This window comes from Mesocricetus auratus, unplaced genomic scaffold, assembly GCF_017639785.1.
Source record: "Mesocricetus auratus isolate SY011 unplaced genomic scaffold, BCM_Maur_2.0 Super-Scaffold_100007, whole genome shotgun sequence".
Lineage (NCBI taxonomy): Eukaryota > Metazoa > Chordata > Mammalia > Rodentia > Cricetidae > Mesocricetus > Mesocricetus auratus.
Genome location: NW_024429191.1, coordinates 44,785,928 through 44,804,447, shown reverse-complemented (window position 1 = coordinate 44,804,447; position 18,520 = coordinate 44,785,928). Strand labels below are relative to the sequence as shown.

The following is an 18,520-nucleotide window of genomic DNA, read 5'->3' as shown; positions in this document are numbered from 1 at the left end:
TCCTGAGACCAATATATAGACCAGGTTAATTTCAAACTCACAGAGATCTGCCTCCTAATTACTGGAATTAAGGGAATGCATCACTACGGTCAGCCTTAGGATTTTTGATTCTTATCCTGGAACTAAAAAATAACCTCCCTCAAAGAAAGCTGTCTTTTAACCTGCACTTGAAAAGGAGATGTTTGAGAGCCACCACAATTTCTCCTTTTGTTGTTTGCTGTTCTCTTTCCACACAGAAGAAAAGAAATAATAAAAAAATTAAACAAAATATTTAGCAAGCATTCTGGGCTGAAAAGCCTGAACTGGAACTTTTCCTTTTTTCCTTCAAAGACCCCTGCTGGCTTCCAGCAGTGCAGAGAGCATTGCTCTGAAACCACAGCTACAGCAGACTCTTGTAGAGACTGGACAGGAAGCCTGACTTCTGAGATTTCTTCCAAAGCTACTGTTCTGATTTTGAATTCTGAGGTTCCAAGAAGGTAGTTCTAAAGCTTTGGGGTCACAGGCCTTTCACTCCCTCCAATGTACAAGTATTTTTGGCTCTGCAAGTCACGTTGGCTCCCTGGAGGGTAGAGGACCAACGCATCCAGGATTGCAGGCCCTGCTCTCAGTGCTGGGTGCCGCAGCTCAACCTGAATTGCAGCTCTGGCGGGGGCGTGCACGGGGGCGTGTCAGAGGCGTGTCCGGGGCGGGGCCAAGGCGGCGCAGGCCGCGCCCTCAGCGGAGCGAGAGGCCGAGCTTGCTGCATTGCAGCCGCCGCGGCGCCGCTCGGCTCCTCACTTCCAACAATGGCGGCTCCGACCCCGAGCGGCGGCGGCGGCGGCTCCGGGGGCGGTGGCGGCACCCCGGGCTCCATCGGGCCTCCCGTCCCCTGCCACCCGGCCGTCAGCAGCATGCAGGGTAAGGACGGCGGGCGCGCCGAGACTACGGGGCCTCTTGCGAGGCGCTCGACTGAGCCGCGGCCTGTGAGCCGCCGCGTCCCCGGGGCAGTCTGAGGAAGCCGCCCGGGCTCCGCGTCCCGGGCCCGGCCTCACCCGTCTTCCCTCCCCGGGCCCGGCCTGGGTGCCCGCTGCCGCGGCTCTGGCGTCGCCGGCTCGGGTCCACCTGGTTGCCCCCGCCCGCCGCTCACCTGGCGCCCGCGGGCTTCGGGAAGGCGCGCGTCCGGGCCTCAGGCTCGCAGGTCGGCCGCGTCCCGGCCCCGCCGCCCCCGCGCGCCGCAGTGGAGTCGGCTCAGGGCCATCTTGCGCCTCCCCGGGCGCCGCTGGAGCCGGGCCACTGCGCTGCCCCCGGGTCCCCCAAACTTTGCAGGGTGTCTGCGTGGGAGGGGCGGGGGTTCGCGAGGCCCAGTGCCACCTGTAAGGTGGGTAGATAGCCATTGGCCCGGGAGACGCGTTTCGACCCAGGCTGGAGATGTATGTTCTCCTCGCATGCAGAAAAGAAAATCAGATAAAAATAGAAGACCGAGTTCGTCTGAAAGGGAGAGATTCAGGAAACCGAATGGCAGAGGTCAAAGTGATCGTGTCTGGGCATCTAAGACAGCTCTCCTGTAATGGCCTTTCCTCCTTGGGAGGCCTTAGTAGCTCTGTGTGGGTTTTGAAAGGGGATGTTGTGAAAATAACAGGCCTGAACCCATTAGGGATTATTTCTTAAGTTTACTGGAGGGATTTTTTGGGTAGTAGTGCTATTTTTGAAACAGACAAGCCCAGAAATCTCTTGATAACTTTAGCAAACGACTCGTTGAATTATTAGAGTCACTTGCATGCCCTTGGCATCAGTATGACTATAGTTTCTCCCTAAAGGACTTCTTGTGACTAGTTAACAGATTATATATTGAATATTTTATGTTATAATAGCATATCATGATCCAGGCAGCAGAAATACGGTCTGCATTTGCATCCTCCGAATAAGAAAAAAATTAGTATACATGTGATAGATGTATCAACAGGACGAGCTCAGCATTCAAAAGATATATATATATATATATATATATATATATATTCTGTGCATTCCCTAAGTTAATTAATTCAAATTGAGCTAGTTATTGGATGCCTGCTATGCAGCATATTACATTATATAGAATACATGATTGATTTCTCCATCTCACACCTTGAGTGTCTGCTCAGATAATTTAGGATTATCTTGTTTTGTGTCTCATCCATAATGGGCAACTTAATTTTTTTTAATATCTTAAGGGTAGAGACGTAGCCTGATCTGAGTTCAATCCCTGGGACCTACATGGTAAGGAGAGGGCCGATTCCCTCACATATCCTCTGACCTTCACTCAAACACACAATAAATAACTTAGTAAAACAATGTATATATTTTAAGTTTTTTTTTGAGGGAAGAGGCTGACAGTTTGGAAAACCTGTATAAATTTTTTCTTCTTGTTGTTCAGAAAATATTGAGCAACTGCTTAGAGCCAGAACAGAGTGTGTAGACACCAGTGAACACAGCTGTCTCACCTCTGATGGAGCATGTCCCCTTGAGAATGGAGATGGGAAGACATGTAGGTAAATAGTTGCTTAAGGAAAATAAAGGCAACAAGCTGAGTTTTGTGATGGGAGATAACAGGGCAGTTCCCTTAATAGGGTGGACAGAGAAAGCCTGTCTGGAAAGACAGAGATGGCCAAGGCAGAGTGAAAAGTGAACGGGAGGGTTCTGCAGCAGGGAAGAGCTCCTACAAACTCATGGCCAGGAATGGTTCTGGTGTTCTCTAGTCTCTATTTATGCCTTTTGATTTCTGGAAACCCCCCCCCCCTTTTTTTTTAAAGGGAGAAGGGCTCTAAACTGTCCTTGAATGTTGCTGAATTTTTAAAAAGATGCTTTATTTTGTGTGTGTGCATGTTTTGCATGCATATTTGTATGAGCACCACATGCATGTCTGGTGCTGAAAAAGTCAGAAGAGGTCATTAGATTCCCTGGAACTGGCTTTACAGATGATTGAGCTGCCATGTGGGTCCTGGGAATCAAACTAGACTCCCTTACAACAGCAACAAATGTTCTTAACCCCTGAGCCAGCTCAGCTCTCCAACCCCTCAGTTGTTACTCTCTCTCTTTAATCTTTACTGATACATCTTTGATGGGTGCAGGGACATGCTAGTTATAGCTTGTGTTTTGAATCTGTTTTGATTGCTCAGAATAAAGAGATGTACTTGAAATGTTTAAGGTGTTGTGTAGCATATTCTGAATTAGAAAGCATTGAGTTTCTTTTTTTCTTTCTTTCTTCCTAGTTTTGAGCCAAACTTGCCATTCTTTACCAGTGGTCTTCTTTAGATTTATTTTTATTCAGTTTTAGGACATAAGGATTACACTTCAGCAGTCATTGAACAGTCTCCTGTAGGATAGGCACCATACTTGACAAAGGACTTTGTATTTATTCATTGTTTTATGGCTTGGCATCTGTGATCATTTGTAGTCCAAAGTTGGAAACATTATTTCCTTTATATTGTAATGCTTTAATGGCCAGTGCTCTGGAGTCTTGGGTTTGAATCCTATCCTCACTCTACCCCACCTGTACTTAATTAAGCTTTCTGTGAGTACATTACTTAGCCTCACTAAGCCTCTGTTTCTCAGCAGGAAATTAAGAAATATGCTTGTCCCGCCAGCACAAGGAGAATGCACACAAAAGTGTGGAACCTGGCATTCTGTGAGGATGCCATGAGTGTTGGCCATCAGTATTCTCAGCGATCATCCTGTTATTTGCAGTGATCTCTCTTTACCCCAGGAGTCCCTAGTCCCTTAAGACCAACTTGCACATTTCTTTTTCTAAACTTTATCATCTGTGGGTTGGACAATTCTTCTAACCTGTTGATGTCACCCTTTTTCACTATTAAGGGATCCTATTTTTAGAATTCCAGAGAAGACATTGTTCTACTTCAAACTTTAAATCCTGTTGTTTTCTAGATCTGAGAGTCTCAAATGGTGATAATGTTGCTATTATGAGGTACTGTTGTAGCTGTAAATAGGCTGTGGGTTGTGGGTAGCTGGAATGAGAATTGTAGTGGCTTTGGCTTCTTAACAATTATCATTTGTTCATTTGGTTACATTTTCACAGAGAAGTTGTACTTCTGATCTGGCCATTTTTAGAGCATTCTTCCCACAGTCCCAGCTGATAGAGAATAGTAGCTGATTTTGTTATTACTCATATCTTTGAGTTTTTCATTCATTCTGACTCATTTTTTTCTTTTTAATTTCCTCATGCCCATATACAGAAGTACAAACATTTACATGCTGAATATGCCTTCCCCCCTTTCCTCCCTTGATTGCTTGGTGACTAAAACTCAAAATGTAGATGTGCTTGCCCAGTAGGGTAAATAATATTATAAAATGTATTAGATTTCAGGATAAGCTTGCTTTTGAGAAAGAAAAAATATTCAAATGAGCTACTATGAAATGGGCTTTTATTCTCAATAACTAGTTGAGAATTTGAAAATACATTTTCTTTATAATTTATCACCACAGACAAATTTAGCTGAGAGGTTTCTTGAATGGTACAGTACTATGTCCCATTCTTTAGCTCAAGAAATTCTTTAGCTCAAGAAATGTTAGTGAACTTACAAAGGCTCAGCTGCCATCTTAATATTGAAGAGCCATTCTAGTGGTAGATTGTAAAAGCCTAGGTATTTAGCCAAGCTAGTAGAAGTGTACCAAGCAGTCAATTCTCAGGTAAGCTAGGCAGACATCTAGGACCTAATGCTTCATAAAGTCACCATGGGCATGTCAGAGAATAACAAATATTCTGGTGACTAAAACTTGCCACTCAGAGTTGAGCAACTTCAACAATGAAGACACAGCAGGATGATTTCTTCTGTGTTGGTGGCTTTACCTTTGCATGGAGCAGTGCCTTAGAAACAGGATATTAACATTGAAAGATGGTGGATTTGGACTAGGAAAAACCAATGCTTAACATCTGCCATATGCAGGCCCTGTACCCTTGAGAAATTGCCAGGTTTTTTCTATTTCCCCTAATTTCTCATCTATTAAGACAGACGATACACAGTTTATAGAATGTTTTAAGAATCATATTAAATTATTGCATGTGAAAATGCCTTAAATCAGAAAATGTTATGACTGTGTAAGGATTTTTAGAAGGGATACTTACCTACTTTAGCTGCTAGTCACTTAATATGTAATGATTTTAAAAGACTTCTTAAAAATGTGAGAAGTTAAATTTATTATAAAGACTTAAGGACATTGGGCAGATGGCTCAGTCTGTAAAATGCTTTTTGCACAAGAATGAGACCGTGAGCTTGAATCCCTAGCACCCATGTCAAAAACTGGGCATGGCATTGTACATCTACAATTCTAGTCCTGGAGAGTCAAATACAGAAGGATTTCTGGAATTTGCTGACCAGGAAGCTCAATGAGGGATGCTGTCTCAAAAAATAAGTTGGAGTGCATTTAAGGAAGATAGTATATGTTGACCTCTGGCTCCTACATGCACACACACATGCTCCTGAATGCACAGATTCACATACACAGTAAATTAAAAGAAAGCGGTAAAAAAAAAATAGAGCCTTACACTTGAGTAGTTAGGAAATACCACTTTAAAAATGCTGAACCATTTGTAAAGCACCTTGTTGTACAAGTAGCTGTAGCATAAATGTACTCTGATTCTCTTAATGTGGTGATCTAGGCAGTTTTGCTTTATTATTGTGATTAATGCCCACATATTTAACTCTCAGGTGAGCTTTTTATATGTGCCAATTAAAGTAAAAGAATGATAACTTTATGCAGGAAAATAAACTTTAAAATGTCATGAAGTGTGCCTATTAAGAGAAAGGGAAATTTCAGATCATTGTGCTTTCTCTTCCCATCAATATTTAAATGGCATACAACATATATGAAAACCCTGCCTTTGATTTAGTGTGTGTTTTAAAGAACAGAATTTGAGGTTCGGAATGTAGCTGAGTTGGTAGAGAGTTGCCCTAACATGCAAGAAACCCTGGGTTCTAACCTAAGCACCATATCAATTGGGTGTTGTGAATGCTGTGACCCAGCCCTGAGAGGTAGAGGCAGAAGGAACAGAACATCAGCATCATCCTCCATTACATAGTGGGTTCAAGGCCAGCCTGGTATATATAAGACTGTTTCACATACAACAACAGCAACAAACAGACAAACAATAGATCATGACTGCAGACAGTGAAGAGTTTCAAATCCTATAGTTGCCTGTTTGTCCCAGGATACTGTTGCTTTGTGTGTACATGTGGTGCGCACAGGTTGTGTGTACATATGTGTGTGTAAGGATGCATGCAGGTAGAGGGCAGAAATCAGCCTTGAGATAGCCACTCTTTTAAAAGGTGGTCTCACTGGGATTTGAGGACCTTCAATTAGTGTAGACTGGCAAGCTTGTGAGCTCCAGAGAGCTCTGTGTCTGTCACCCCTGCTCTGGGGTTATAGGCATATGCCACTTAATACCTGGCCTTTTATATGGGTATTAGATATTAAACTTGAGAGCTTGTGTTTGCAGTGTATCTTAGTTACATTTTGTGTTACTGTGATAAAGTGCCTTGGCCAAAGCAACTCAAGGAAGGAAGGTTTATTTTGACCCACAGTTCCAGGGTATAGTCTGCCATGGCAAGGAAGTCATGGTGGCAGGACTTTGAAGTTGATGGCCACATTGTGTCTGTAGTCATGAAGAAGAGAGCAGTGAATGCTTGTATTCAGTTCGCTTTCTCCTTTTCATATATGCTGTCCAGAATCTTAGCCCAGGAATGGTGCCCCCTGACTCTAATACACACAAAGATTGGGCAACCCATCCCTTTTAGCCTAATCAGTGTAATCTCATCAAGTTGACAGTGAGATTAACCATCACGAGTGGCAACACTTTACTGTGCACTTCACTCCCAGCCCCAAACAGTGTTTCTCTTATTATTTATTTAACATGACCTGGTATGAATATAGCATATTAAATTAGTTCTCCCCTAAAGCATGTGTTGGAATTCTCATATGTACCTTTAAAAATGAGAGCATACTTAATAAGATCCCCAAAGCTACAGAGAAACCCTGCCTTGAAAAGAAAAGAAAAAAAAAAAAAGAACCTTTTAGAATACATACTTTCTCACATTTTGTCTAATGTACCTTAGAGTGATGACATGGTGAAAGGAGTTCTAAGATCAACTAAACTGGGGACACAGTAAAAGCAGCATCAGCTAATAGCTAACATTGCCCAAGGTGGGCCTTTCAAAGGACAAAACAGACCATGTGCAGATGTGCAGCTTGATTCTTGAAGAACAGCCCATTGTACCCACCACTTGGGAGGAGCACAGAAGTGGATATTACATGAACCTTGTGCAGCTCTACTGTATTTTATCTTACTCAAAATTGCTGGAAGTTTTAAAAAAAGATAAGAAAAGTGCTACCGTGTGTGTGTGTGTGTGTGTGTGTGTGTGTGTGTGTGTGTGTGTGTCTGTTGTGTGCAGACACAGGGTTCATGTGGGGGTGAGGACACTCACATGAATGGCATGTTTATAGGTATTGAGTGTGTGGCTTTGCCAAGAAGTGACATTATTGTTTCCTGATTCTATTTTATTTTATGAATATGGATATTTTGTCTGTGTGTATGTATGTGTACCATGAGCATTCCTGGTGCCTGAAAGGCCAGAAGAGGACATTGAATTTCCTGGGACTGGAGTTACAGATGGTTGTTGGCCACCATGTGGGTGCTGGGAATTGAACTCAGGTTCTCTGGAAGAGCAGCCAGTGCTGGTAACTATGGAGCCATCTCTCTAGCCCTTCTTCTGATTCTTTTGGCAGTTTCTCTGGGTCCTGGGTTTACGTGCTTGTTAGGAAGTAGTAGTCACTTTAGGGGATGTCAGAGGCTTCAGGACACCAGACAGTGTCAGCAAGAGCTGCAGGTGGGAAATTTTGTTTGAAAAACAGTGTCTCTTTTTGCCTCTGTTGACACAGAAGACTGCTGTGACCTCAAGAGGTGTGCAGAGTTTTCCTTACCAGCAAGCCAATTGTCAGTTTTGCTGGGTGACTTCTGCTTCAATTCTGATACTGTTTGTTAGGAGATCAGAACTGACTGCACAGCTTAATCACCTTCCCCATCTTAATATGCCAGTTGAAAGCTCAGAAATTGGAGTTCTTGATCCCGTAAATAAGCTCACTGTTTTTATTATAAAGAGTATTTCAAAGGCTACAGAGGAGAAGATGCCTAGGGCAAGGTAAGATGAGGGAGCTTGGAGCTTCAGATCACTCTCCAGGAGAGGGAGAGAGGGAGGGAAGCAGGGAGGAAGAAGGAGGGAAGGAGGGAGGGAATGGGGGAGGGATAGAGAGAGAGAGAGAGAGAGAGAGAGAGAGAGAGAGAGAGAGACAGAGAGAGAGACAGAGAGAGAGACAGAGAGAGAGAGAGAGAGCGCCTAGGCTGTACAAGAAGATACTATAGCCTACTCTACTTTTTGGGTGCTAGGGATTGAATTCAGGTTTTCAAGCCAAGGCTGAGAAGTCAGGGAAGATTAGAACTGTTGTCAGGCGGTGGTGGCACACTTCTTTAATCCCAGCACTGTGGGATCAGAGGCAGGAGGATCTCTATTGAGTTTGAGGCCAGCCTGGTGTACAGAGCCAGTTCCAGAACAGGCTCCAAAGCTGCACAGAGAAATCCTGTCTCCAAGCAAGCAAGCAAGCAAGCAAGCAAGCAAGCAAGCAAGCAAGCAAACAAACAGATTAGAACTGTTAAGACTGTTGGGGAAGAGAAACTCTCCATGGCCTGCCTCAGTGAGGGAGTTATCAGCCAAAAATTGTAGATGGAAACCAAAACATAGATGTCATAATACCAAGGTGGTAGGATGTCAGGTGTGGGGTTGCCTGCGAGTGCTTCCTTGTTAACTTCTTAGGTTCCTGGGAATAAAAAGAGGATAAATGGCTTTGTGTAGGTTAAGCTGCTCTGATGAACACCGGGAAAGGCAGAGAAGCTACTGTTGCGTTGATCATCCAAGGGAAGGAACAGGATAACTGTTTCTGCAGTCATGAAAACCTGCTCTATTTTGGTTCTTTACTGGACATTTTGATCATCCCCAAACACTCTGAGTCTTACTGAGTCTTATAGAAGATAGGTCTTTACTTACTGTAGCACAATTCTATGTTAGATCTGGGAACCATGCTACATTGAAACAATGTATTCAGTTTTGCACCCAGAAAGTAGAGAGGGTGGACTATTGGGCACAAGGAGAAAAAGAGTGGGCATATATGGACTACAAAATCCCGAGTTTAAGAAACATGGAAAGAATTTGATGACTGGTGTCTGAGTGATGTAGAAACCTGGAATTACTAAACTAGGAAAGCTCCCTTTTGATAATGATGAGAAATAAAAGGGAAACAACCCATCAGAAAAGAAGTCTTGTAGAAGTTACTCTGAAGTACAATGAAAATACAAAGTTAGGACAACTTTAGATAACTAGATTTTAGAGCTATAGTGAGTGATGTGCTGTGCATAGCCGTGCTGTCAGAGATGTGCCAGGATTTTGAATTGGAAGTTGGAGGGTGGCCAACAGCAAAATCTTCATACTTGTGCTAGGAGGAAGGATTTGTACCTGGGCTGTGGCATGAGCCAGTAAGGAATCTCTGATTTCTTTTATGTTAATGAGGCTTTGTGATGTATTTCAGCAGCTTTAACCCCCTAAATGCCCAGATGAGGAGGATGTGTACTGTGTTATACTGCCAACCAAAGGAAGGAGAACAGAGATTACTGTCTAACTCTACAAGGGCCAACACACAGCCAAAGCTAGGTTTAACCACAGCTTTCAACCCCAGAGGTTCCTGGATATTATTTTACCTTTTTTTTTTGTCAGTTAAAATTCTTTTTTTTTCTTAAATTTTTATTCTTTGTGGGTTTTATGCCGTGCATTCCTATCCCACTTATCTCTTTGTTACCTCCCACCTGCCCTTGCAACCTCCCCTTCCCAAAACAAAACCAAATTTAAAAGAAAAACCAAACAAAACAAAGAACCAAGACAAAAATAAAAACAGCAAAAAAAAAAAAAAAGAAGAATCTTGTTGTGGAAGCTGTAGTGTGGCTCTGTGAATCACAGAGTTTACCCTTTAGTCCATACATCTTGTATTCACTGATAGGAGTCATTGGTCTGGTTTGAGACTTCTGGTTTCTGCTACACCCCCAGTAATGAACTTTCATGAGACTCCTCTTAGATGTCTTACATCATGGAGATCTTGCTGTTTTGGATTTTAACTTAATATAAAAACAAGAAAACTAGAGCTGTTTCATGGAGGGCCTTACAATGCTGATGTGATATCCTTCATTTTGTTTACCTCTTGGTTTACTACTTGGGTTCTGCTTTTATGTTATAGCATAACCAGACTTTTAAACTATTATGGACTGTTTTCCTACAATAAATTACAGATTTCCAGTAATGGCCAGTTAACAGATCTCAGAATTGAGGGAGAAGTTGAGAATGAAGGGAAAGCTTGGGATGACCTAGAACAAGAGGGAAAAGAAATCCTCTTATAGCTTTATTTCCTTTGTAGCCTTATTAGCATTTGGTACTGTAGAGTCTGGATGCTGGCTCTTTGGTTAGGAGAAGCAGAGGTTTACTTGTCCGGGACCAGGAAAACAGAAGGATTTTCCCTGGATGCAGTAGGGAGATTGAAGTAGAGGGTCATAAATTGAATCATGAAGAGTAGATAAGGTTATAAAGAAAGGAGGAAAGGCTTGCAGTGATCAGTTACTATCAAAAGATTCACCTGACAGCTTGCACTCCTGAGATGGAAGACTTAATGTAGATGAATGGCAGGATGTTTAGGAGATAGGAGAAACCTCAGATTGAACAAATATGTGCCTTAGTAGGAACGAACACAAGGAAGGTATTGGGGTCTCCTTATCATTTTTCTTCAGTCATCTTCACGAGCTCTTTGCGTATAATGGGCTAGTGATACACTGGACACTAACTTCCCGACTTGCACAAGTCTTTCATACAGACACACATGGGACATAAAATGATTTAGCTAGAATAATTTTAAAAAACCATTTAATTGGTGTTTCTGAAAAGTGATAGAATTACCAAGGAAATGCTGAAATACTATGTTGTCTTAGAGTCTTAAGGATTTTGGCAACTGGATAAACATCTTTTAGATTGAGCTCTTATTTTTAAAAAAAGCCTGTTTTGATTGAATTTCTATAAACAATTTGAGCCTCTTCCTATTTTGTTCCCCAAAGCACTAATATACAAGTATAGGCAGATTTCTAAGAAAACCACATGACTGACTCAGTAAACTAGGGGGTAAAATAATGTTTTGCAAAGGCATTGGGCTTCATTTTGATTTTGAGACAGGGTCTTGTTTTGTGGCTTCAGCTGACTTCAGTTTTTTTTTTTTTTTTTGGTTTTTACGAGACAGGGTTTCTCTGTATTGTTTCGGAGGCTATTGGTCCAGCCCGGCCTCGAACTCACAGAGATCCGCCTGCCTCTGCCTCCCGAGTGCTGGGATTAAAGGCCTGCGCCACCACCGCCCGGCCTCTGACTTCAGATTTTTAATCCCCACCTTGTCCTGAGTGCTGAGACTGCAGTTTTACTTTGTAAATGACTTACTGTACCAGGCCATTTGGCAGATAATGACATATGAATATAGTACATACACAGGGTATACAGATCCTAGGAGACCTAGAGATGGGTTCATAGAAGTCACACTGTGCCAAAGAATTCCCAAGGACACCTTGTTTGGGGGACGGGTGTCCTGTATAGGCCTGGCTGGCCTCAAACTAGAAGCAATCCCTCATGAGTGCTGAAATTACAAGGCATACCATTACACCTAGCAAGGACCCCCCCCCATACCTACTGTAGAAGAATTTTACTATTTAGTGATTTTATGCTTGTCACTTGAAGTTAGCAAGTTTAGAAAAAATTGTTTTCTAATAAATAAATTGTAATATATTCTGAAAACATTAAATAATTGATGGCACAGCTTTAAAACTCTTTTTGACTATATGGGAAAAAATAAAGACTAACGATATAAGATAAAGGATGATTTAAACTTTGGGTGCAATTCAGTGCATCTGAAAGAGCTGAGATTTTACAGCAAGTCCTGCTGTCTTTGTCTCTATGGTGGGGTAAAGTGGTCTGAATTGTTCTTTTATTAGTTTTCTTCACAATGTAATATAAAGATGTAATGTCATGTTCTGACTTGGTTTGTTTGATTTACAGCAAATGAACTGCAACTTATCTTTTTTACTTTAGGCTTTCAGATAAACTTCTGTGAAAAGGCACAAAGTAAGCTAAAATTTTGATATTCTGTTACTTTTTTATTTTTCATATCTATCTTGGTATTGGGAATGTGTCCACTGTTGTTTCAACTAACAAACCATGGTGATTTTACACTGAAAGAGCTTCCATTTTTCATTCTGTTCCTTCCAATTCTTTGTTATAGTCTTGACTATAAATTGTTCTTGTTATTACTTGAAATTCAGATAGGAAAAAGTTCTGTATAGAGATTCAGATGCATGTGAGCTTAGAAAAAAGAAGTATTCAGACTTAATTGTAATTTAAACTACAAGTTGCAAGTTCACCTTTAAGATTGTGGTACTGAAAGCCCATGACTGCATGTAAAGACTGTTTTTATTTAAAAGTGTTTAGTGCTGTTACTTTTTTTTTTCCTTTAAAACAAATCTTGATGCAGCCATGTCCATCTGTCTGTACCCCTCCCCCTGCAAAGAGCTCTGAGGATAGGCTAGCAGTATGGTGGGGCTCTTCATACACTTCATCTTCATAGACTCATGGGCTGGGCTTAGCTCAGCCGTAGCTCTTTTACCATGTAAGTGCTAGTGTCTTAGATTTGAGTCCCAGTACTGGATTAAAAAATAATAATGAAATGTTTGGGTTCATAGACTATAGAATAGATTTTGTTTAAAATAAGAAACTATTTATAAAACTAAGTCAAAATACATTTTGAACTTTAAACAGATTATGAGTTGCAGTTTTTTAAAAAATGTTCATCTCAAGGAGACTAGTCTAGTTTACATGAAAAAATTCCAAAATGAAATGGCTTTATCTTCTGCTTCTTCTTGTCTGGGGAAGAGCAATGACCACTTGATGTATCTCATTCTTAATAAATTAGTTTGTAGGGAGAAAAAGCAATTCTGTTTTATTAGAGCTTTTGTTTTATATATATTTTTTGATGGATCAGAAAGCTTAATTTTTATTGGCTGGACTTTGTGGTTTTCTCTGTAATGCATTGAACAGAAATTTATTTCTTGAATGGGTTACCTGTGATGTGAGTATGTGTACATGATAGAGTTGAGGTAACAATATACTAGGAAAAAGTTTTTTAGTAGGTACACTATTATCTTACTCTTAGCTTAAGCACTAAACCAAAAGTATATAGGAATTTCTGCCCATAGTGAATCTACTACAATTATGTAGCTATGAAGTTGTAATTTCTATTTCATGCTATCCTAATTTTTAATACACTCATGGTAATTGTAGCTGTCATTTACATTTTAACATAATATTTGCTTAATATTTAGCAATTAAAATTTTATTATACACTCCAAGGCTGATCTATTTAGAATTTATTATTGTGTTCACTGTATTCTCTTTGCCTTTAGTGCTGCTGTGTGTATAAAACAAGAGGCACATGGTTGTGGTAACTCTAAAGTGTGTGCAGTGCTGCAGACAGCTCCGAGGATAAGTTAGCAGTACTTTTGGACTCTGAGGGGTTCTGCCCTCTCCTGTTGCTGCAACTCTGCCTGCTATGCTGTTCATGGCTGACTCTAATAAGAGATGCTGAGCCCTGAAACCTATAGGCGATTGTGTGGGAGGGAAATATGCAGGCAAACTTAGGAACTCATTTTTTCATGCTGCTTGTCATTGTTTCTGTTTTCTCCTGATTTTCTTCAACTCCTCCTTTGTCTTTCCCATTTCTCTTTATTTTCTACCTATGAGATTCAGTATCATTGTATTCACTTCTTCATGAGGTACTCATTGACCTTAAGAACCTGTGCAGAAATGAATAAAAAGAGGTACCTGCCCTTAGCAGGCTCATAGTGTGGTGGACAGAGTTGACTTCCACTGATTATCAAGATCTAACTACTGATGCTACATGTAGACTGCTGAGAAACTTGAGCCAGGGTGAGAATGGTTGCAGGAGTTGATGTGCCCAGGACACCTTTATTTCTGCTGATTTCAGGAGAGAACAAGCCTAAGTTTATGTTCACTTTTTCCTTCCTACCTTCCTTCCTTCCTTCCTCTCCCTCCCTCCCTCCCTTTCTCCCTTTCTCTTTCCCTCCTTTTCTCCCTCCCTCCCTTTCTTGAAATGGGAGTCTGACTTTGTTGCTGAGATTGGCCTTGAACTTGGTGCTCACATGGTCTTCCTGCCTCAGTCTTCTGAGCAGTTGGAACTGTAGGTACATTCCACTATGCCTGTTTCAGTTTCAACTTTCATAATGAGGGCTGGAGACTTGGGGATCCGGCTGTGGGTCTATTTGAGAGTTGAGTGGAGCTGTCTCTGTTGACTTACCCTGGAGGTCTCAGGACAAGATGTGCACGTATCAGGGAGAGGAGGAACTGGACAGTTAGTAGGGATGGCCAGCCTTTAGCCAACAGCATTGGTGTTTGTACAAATCACTGCTTATATTTAGGATAAGGATAAGCTTATATGTTAACACTTTCCCCATGATTTTATACATTAAAAAATTTAAAATACAATTTGTAATGTGTGTGGCAGTTTTCTAGTTTGCAAATGTTAAGTTGGCTAAAGTAATCATCATTTCTTTAAAAATTAAGAAATTGAAATTGTCATTTGAATAGTCGTTCTCTTGGCTAATGCTTTGCCAGAAATGCCAAAAGAGTTTCAGAATTAGGGAAACATATTTAATTCATTAACACTAAGTATATATCTTATAGTAGTTGTAGGAGAGGATATAGCAAAGAAGAGAAAATTAGGTATTTTAAAGGTGCAGCTGAAGCAGCAATACCCAATTCTACATCACAATCAAGACTGTTATAAGATGATCATGACTAATGGAAGCTCTGAGATTAATGTTCCCATTATTTGACACGCACAGTTTTTGTTCTTTATGTTTCTATATCACTATTCCAATCAGCTATTGTGACTGCCTGTTTTAAGTTAGTGAAAGGTTATCAGAAATGCTTATATGCATGTTTACATGCACAGATAGTGTGAGATTCCAATTTTAATTTGGGGTCCTGATTTTGGTAGAAATTGAATACTCACTTTGTATCTCATTTTTTAAAATAAATTAGTCTGTGCATGTCTTATTTTTTATTTTATAAGTATTTAAGATAATATATTTTAGATAACAAAAATGAGTAATTTATGATAACTATATTTCTTTTAATACTCTTGGATCATTGGATTTTTCTGAATGTAAAATTACTTGAGGAAGAAATACTTTTTCATTTCTGAGAGTTCTAGATGTACAGTTTCTGCGTTCCCTAGATTGAACTTCAATTAGAGCCTATTGGTTAACCATGTTAAGCCATTACCTTTGTTCATGTAAATATGTTTATATAACTTATGACCCAGTTTGAATGCGTCTTTTCTCTTTAGTAGATGCACTTCACAGTATGATTTGCTTGCTTTATAAGAACCAGGAGTGAAGGTAAAGGTTTACTTAGAAACATTTTCCTGAGTTTTTTTTTTTTTTGGTTTTTCGAGACAGGGTTTCTCTGTGGCTTTGGAGGCTGTCCTGGAACTCACTTGGTAGTCCAGGCTGGTCTCGAACTCACAGAGATCCGCCTGCCTCTGCCTCCCGAGTGCTGGGATTAAAGGCATGCGCCACCAACGCCCGGCTCTGAGATTTTTTTTTGCCTGAGGTCTGCCAATCACTTGAATTTGGGATGCTTAGGGGACAAGAACAATGTCTATTATAGATCCCTGGACATGGGGTTTTCCTCAGAAAATATCTGAAATCCTGTGCTAATCAAATTGAGAGTTTTTAGGAGGCTGTCCAATAATTTAGTTCTTATTTCAGTGTATTTGTCAGCCCATAGCAGAAGACTTCTTGGTCTCCGAAGAAATTTGATTTCTGTAGCTTTGCCTTTTACACTTTTGGTGACTTTAAAAAAAGTGTTTTGCTTGGGAATGTTTGCATGGCAGTAGAATATTACCCCCACCCTCTCCTTGTGTCTCCACCTGTAACCTAGACTAACTTAGAACTCATTTTGTAGCTCAGGCTGGTCTTGGGGTTTTATAACCACTCCTTCAGCCTCCTGATGCTGGGGTTAGAAGCCTTTTGTGACTCTTTGGTTTACAACCAAATTGTTATGCAGAGAGTGTGCTCCAGAGGTGAGCATTTTCCATGGCATTAAGTGAATTAGACTACATTAGTAGTTAGTTTTGGTGATGCTGCACATTAATGTATTGGGGAAAGGTTTATGTGTGGAAGAGGGGCTTTCTTATGACTGATTCTTTTTATTGTTTTTTAAAAATTATTTTTTGAGCCAGGTGTAGCTCACTATTGTAGCCTAGGCTATCTTGAACTCTAAAGTTATGATCCTGCCTCAGCTTCTGAATGCTAGGATTATAAGCATGTACCTTCATACCCTTAATTGTGAAACCTTTTACAGTAATTATCTCTTTTTGTTTTAAATTGGTGGCAATAGTAAAACTGGAGGAAGGATGTTTCCTGGATCTTTTTAGAAGTTTGTGTTAGATATTCATAGTTTGCTCCCCTGATGAGAGTGTTTGTAAAAGGTGGTGTGTTGGCTTTATTGATAGAATAGAGAGATCCGGGGAAAAGAAGTTGTGAAGCAAGGGCCAATTCTTCATGTTTTAAATAAACAAAGGCTTAAAAATTAATTTCTTAAAAATATTTGTTTTTATTTTATTTATCTGTATATATACATATATATGTATATATATCTACTAGTCTATGTGTCATACACATATACAGGATCCTCTAAGCCAGAAGAGGGTTATTGGAGCCCCTGGAACTGGAGTTACAGGTGACTATGAGATGCTTGATAGGAGTAGGTGCTGGGAACTGAAGGTAGTTCTAAGCAAGAGCACTAAGTTTTCCTCTCTGCTGAGTCATCTCTCCAGCCCTGGCTAACTGCATTTCTAAATCTGTATTTTTTTGTAGTAGAAGTCCTGCAACTAATGACTAAAATTTTGTCATTTATAAGTTACTGACCTCAGCTGAGCTTTTTTAAGGAAACAAAATGAACACATTTATTGCTTTTGATTATTAGTATTGTTTATTTAGCTTGATATAGATGATGAAGTAGTTGACAAAAGAGGTTTTTGTTTGTTTGGTTTTTGTTTTTGTTTGATTTTTTGAGACAGAGTTTCTCTGTGTAGCTTTGTAGACCAGGCTAGCCTCAAATTCACAGAGATCCTCCTGCCTCTGCCTCCTGAGTGCTGGCCTTAAAAGCATATGCCGCCACTGCTGGGCTTGACAAAAGCATTTTTTGTAGAGCTGGCCCATAATCTATAGAGGCTGATGCCCAGTATACTCATCACTTTCTCTCAGGACCATGATATAATGTCAGTATACAGCCCTCCTTGGAACAACACTTCTGTCCTGAAACCCCAGAGATATATCTGTGATATATGGACAGAGTCAAGTCCATTGGTTCCCTCTTAACATACCATCGCAAGAGACGTTGCCTAATTATCTTCTACCTTGGAAGTTGTTAGAACACAAATTCCCCCTGAAAATTACTTTTGTTACTAGAGGGAAGATTTCTAATGTCTGTTACATTTAAGCCTGTACTACTTTTGAAGAAGGAAATTATTTAAGTGGTGTCCTCTCATATTGCAGTTTTTCCCTTATGTGCCAGAACACGTGTGGCTGAATGGATGAGAGTAGATGTGATGTGGAAGGGTTTCAGAGACCAGTCTCAGCTGTATTACTGTTCTAAGCTTTTCAGGTTTGCTTACAAATTCAGGATGGTGGTCTTCAAATAAGGTGTGGTAAATGCTAGAATTCTCACTTCTTGGTTTTCTCTGTGTTCCAAATCCAGACAAAAATGTTCAAGGAGGTAGGCCGTACCATCAGACATCTGTGGCTGTCATCTTGGTATTGGTCTTCCTATCAGGTGGAACTACTAAGTAAACATTAACCTGAAGTGAGGACTAAGTGTGGACAAGCATTTCTCCCATTTAGAGTGGCCCTTGTATAACAATACTCTGAATGACTGAGATTCATCTGTACCTGTGTCTCCGTGCTGGAGACTTTGAAGCTGAAATAAACCTAGAGCTCTCTTTGAAGAGCCATATATCCTTAGAGAGTGGACATGTGTACATAGACTATGTGATAGAAATAATAGGTGATGATGATGATGATGATTTGAGACGTGGTCTACTACTCTGGCCTATTCATTAATCAAAAGTTCTGTGCCCTAATTAAAAAAAAATCTTTTAGTTGCTAAATCTAATTAAAGTCAACATTAAGTAAAAAGACATTTTTCATGTACAAGATCAGTCTTCTGAATCAAGAGACTAGCTTTTGAATTTTTCTTACTTTATTTTTTCCCCAAATCCCAGCAGGTGCCATTCACTGTTTAGCAGTAACACTGTTAGCCACTTCTTTTTTAACACTCCTGTTAGC

The 18,520-nt window shown here is 40.5% G+C and overlaps 1 protein-coding gene across 2 annotated transcripts in view; it reads left to right on the top strand.

Annotated features, from left to right (window-relative positions):
* The first annotated feature begins 728 nt into the window (after positions 1–728).
* Map2k4 (mitogen-activated protein kinase kinase 4) overlaps positions 729–18,520 on the top strand; it is a 93,423-nt gene continuing 75,631 nt past the window's right edge. The window contains exons 1-2 of one of the 2 annotated variants that reach the window (XM_040748867.1): positions 729–897; positions 12,186–12,218. In XM_040748867.1, the coding sequence (XP_040604801.1) occupies positions 786–897; positions 12,186–12,218 (145 nt within the window). In that variant the 5' untranslated portion in view covers positions 729–785. The remainder of the gene's footprint in view (positions 898–12,185; positions 12,219–18,520) is intronic. The other variant, XM_040748868.1, reaches the window with a different exon arrangement.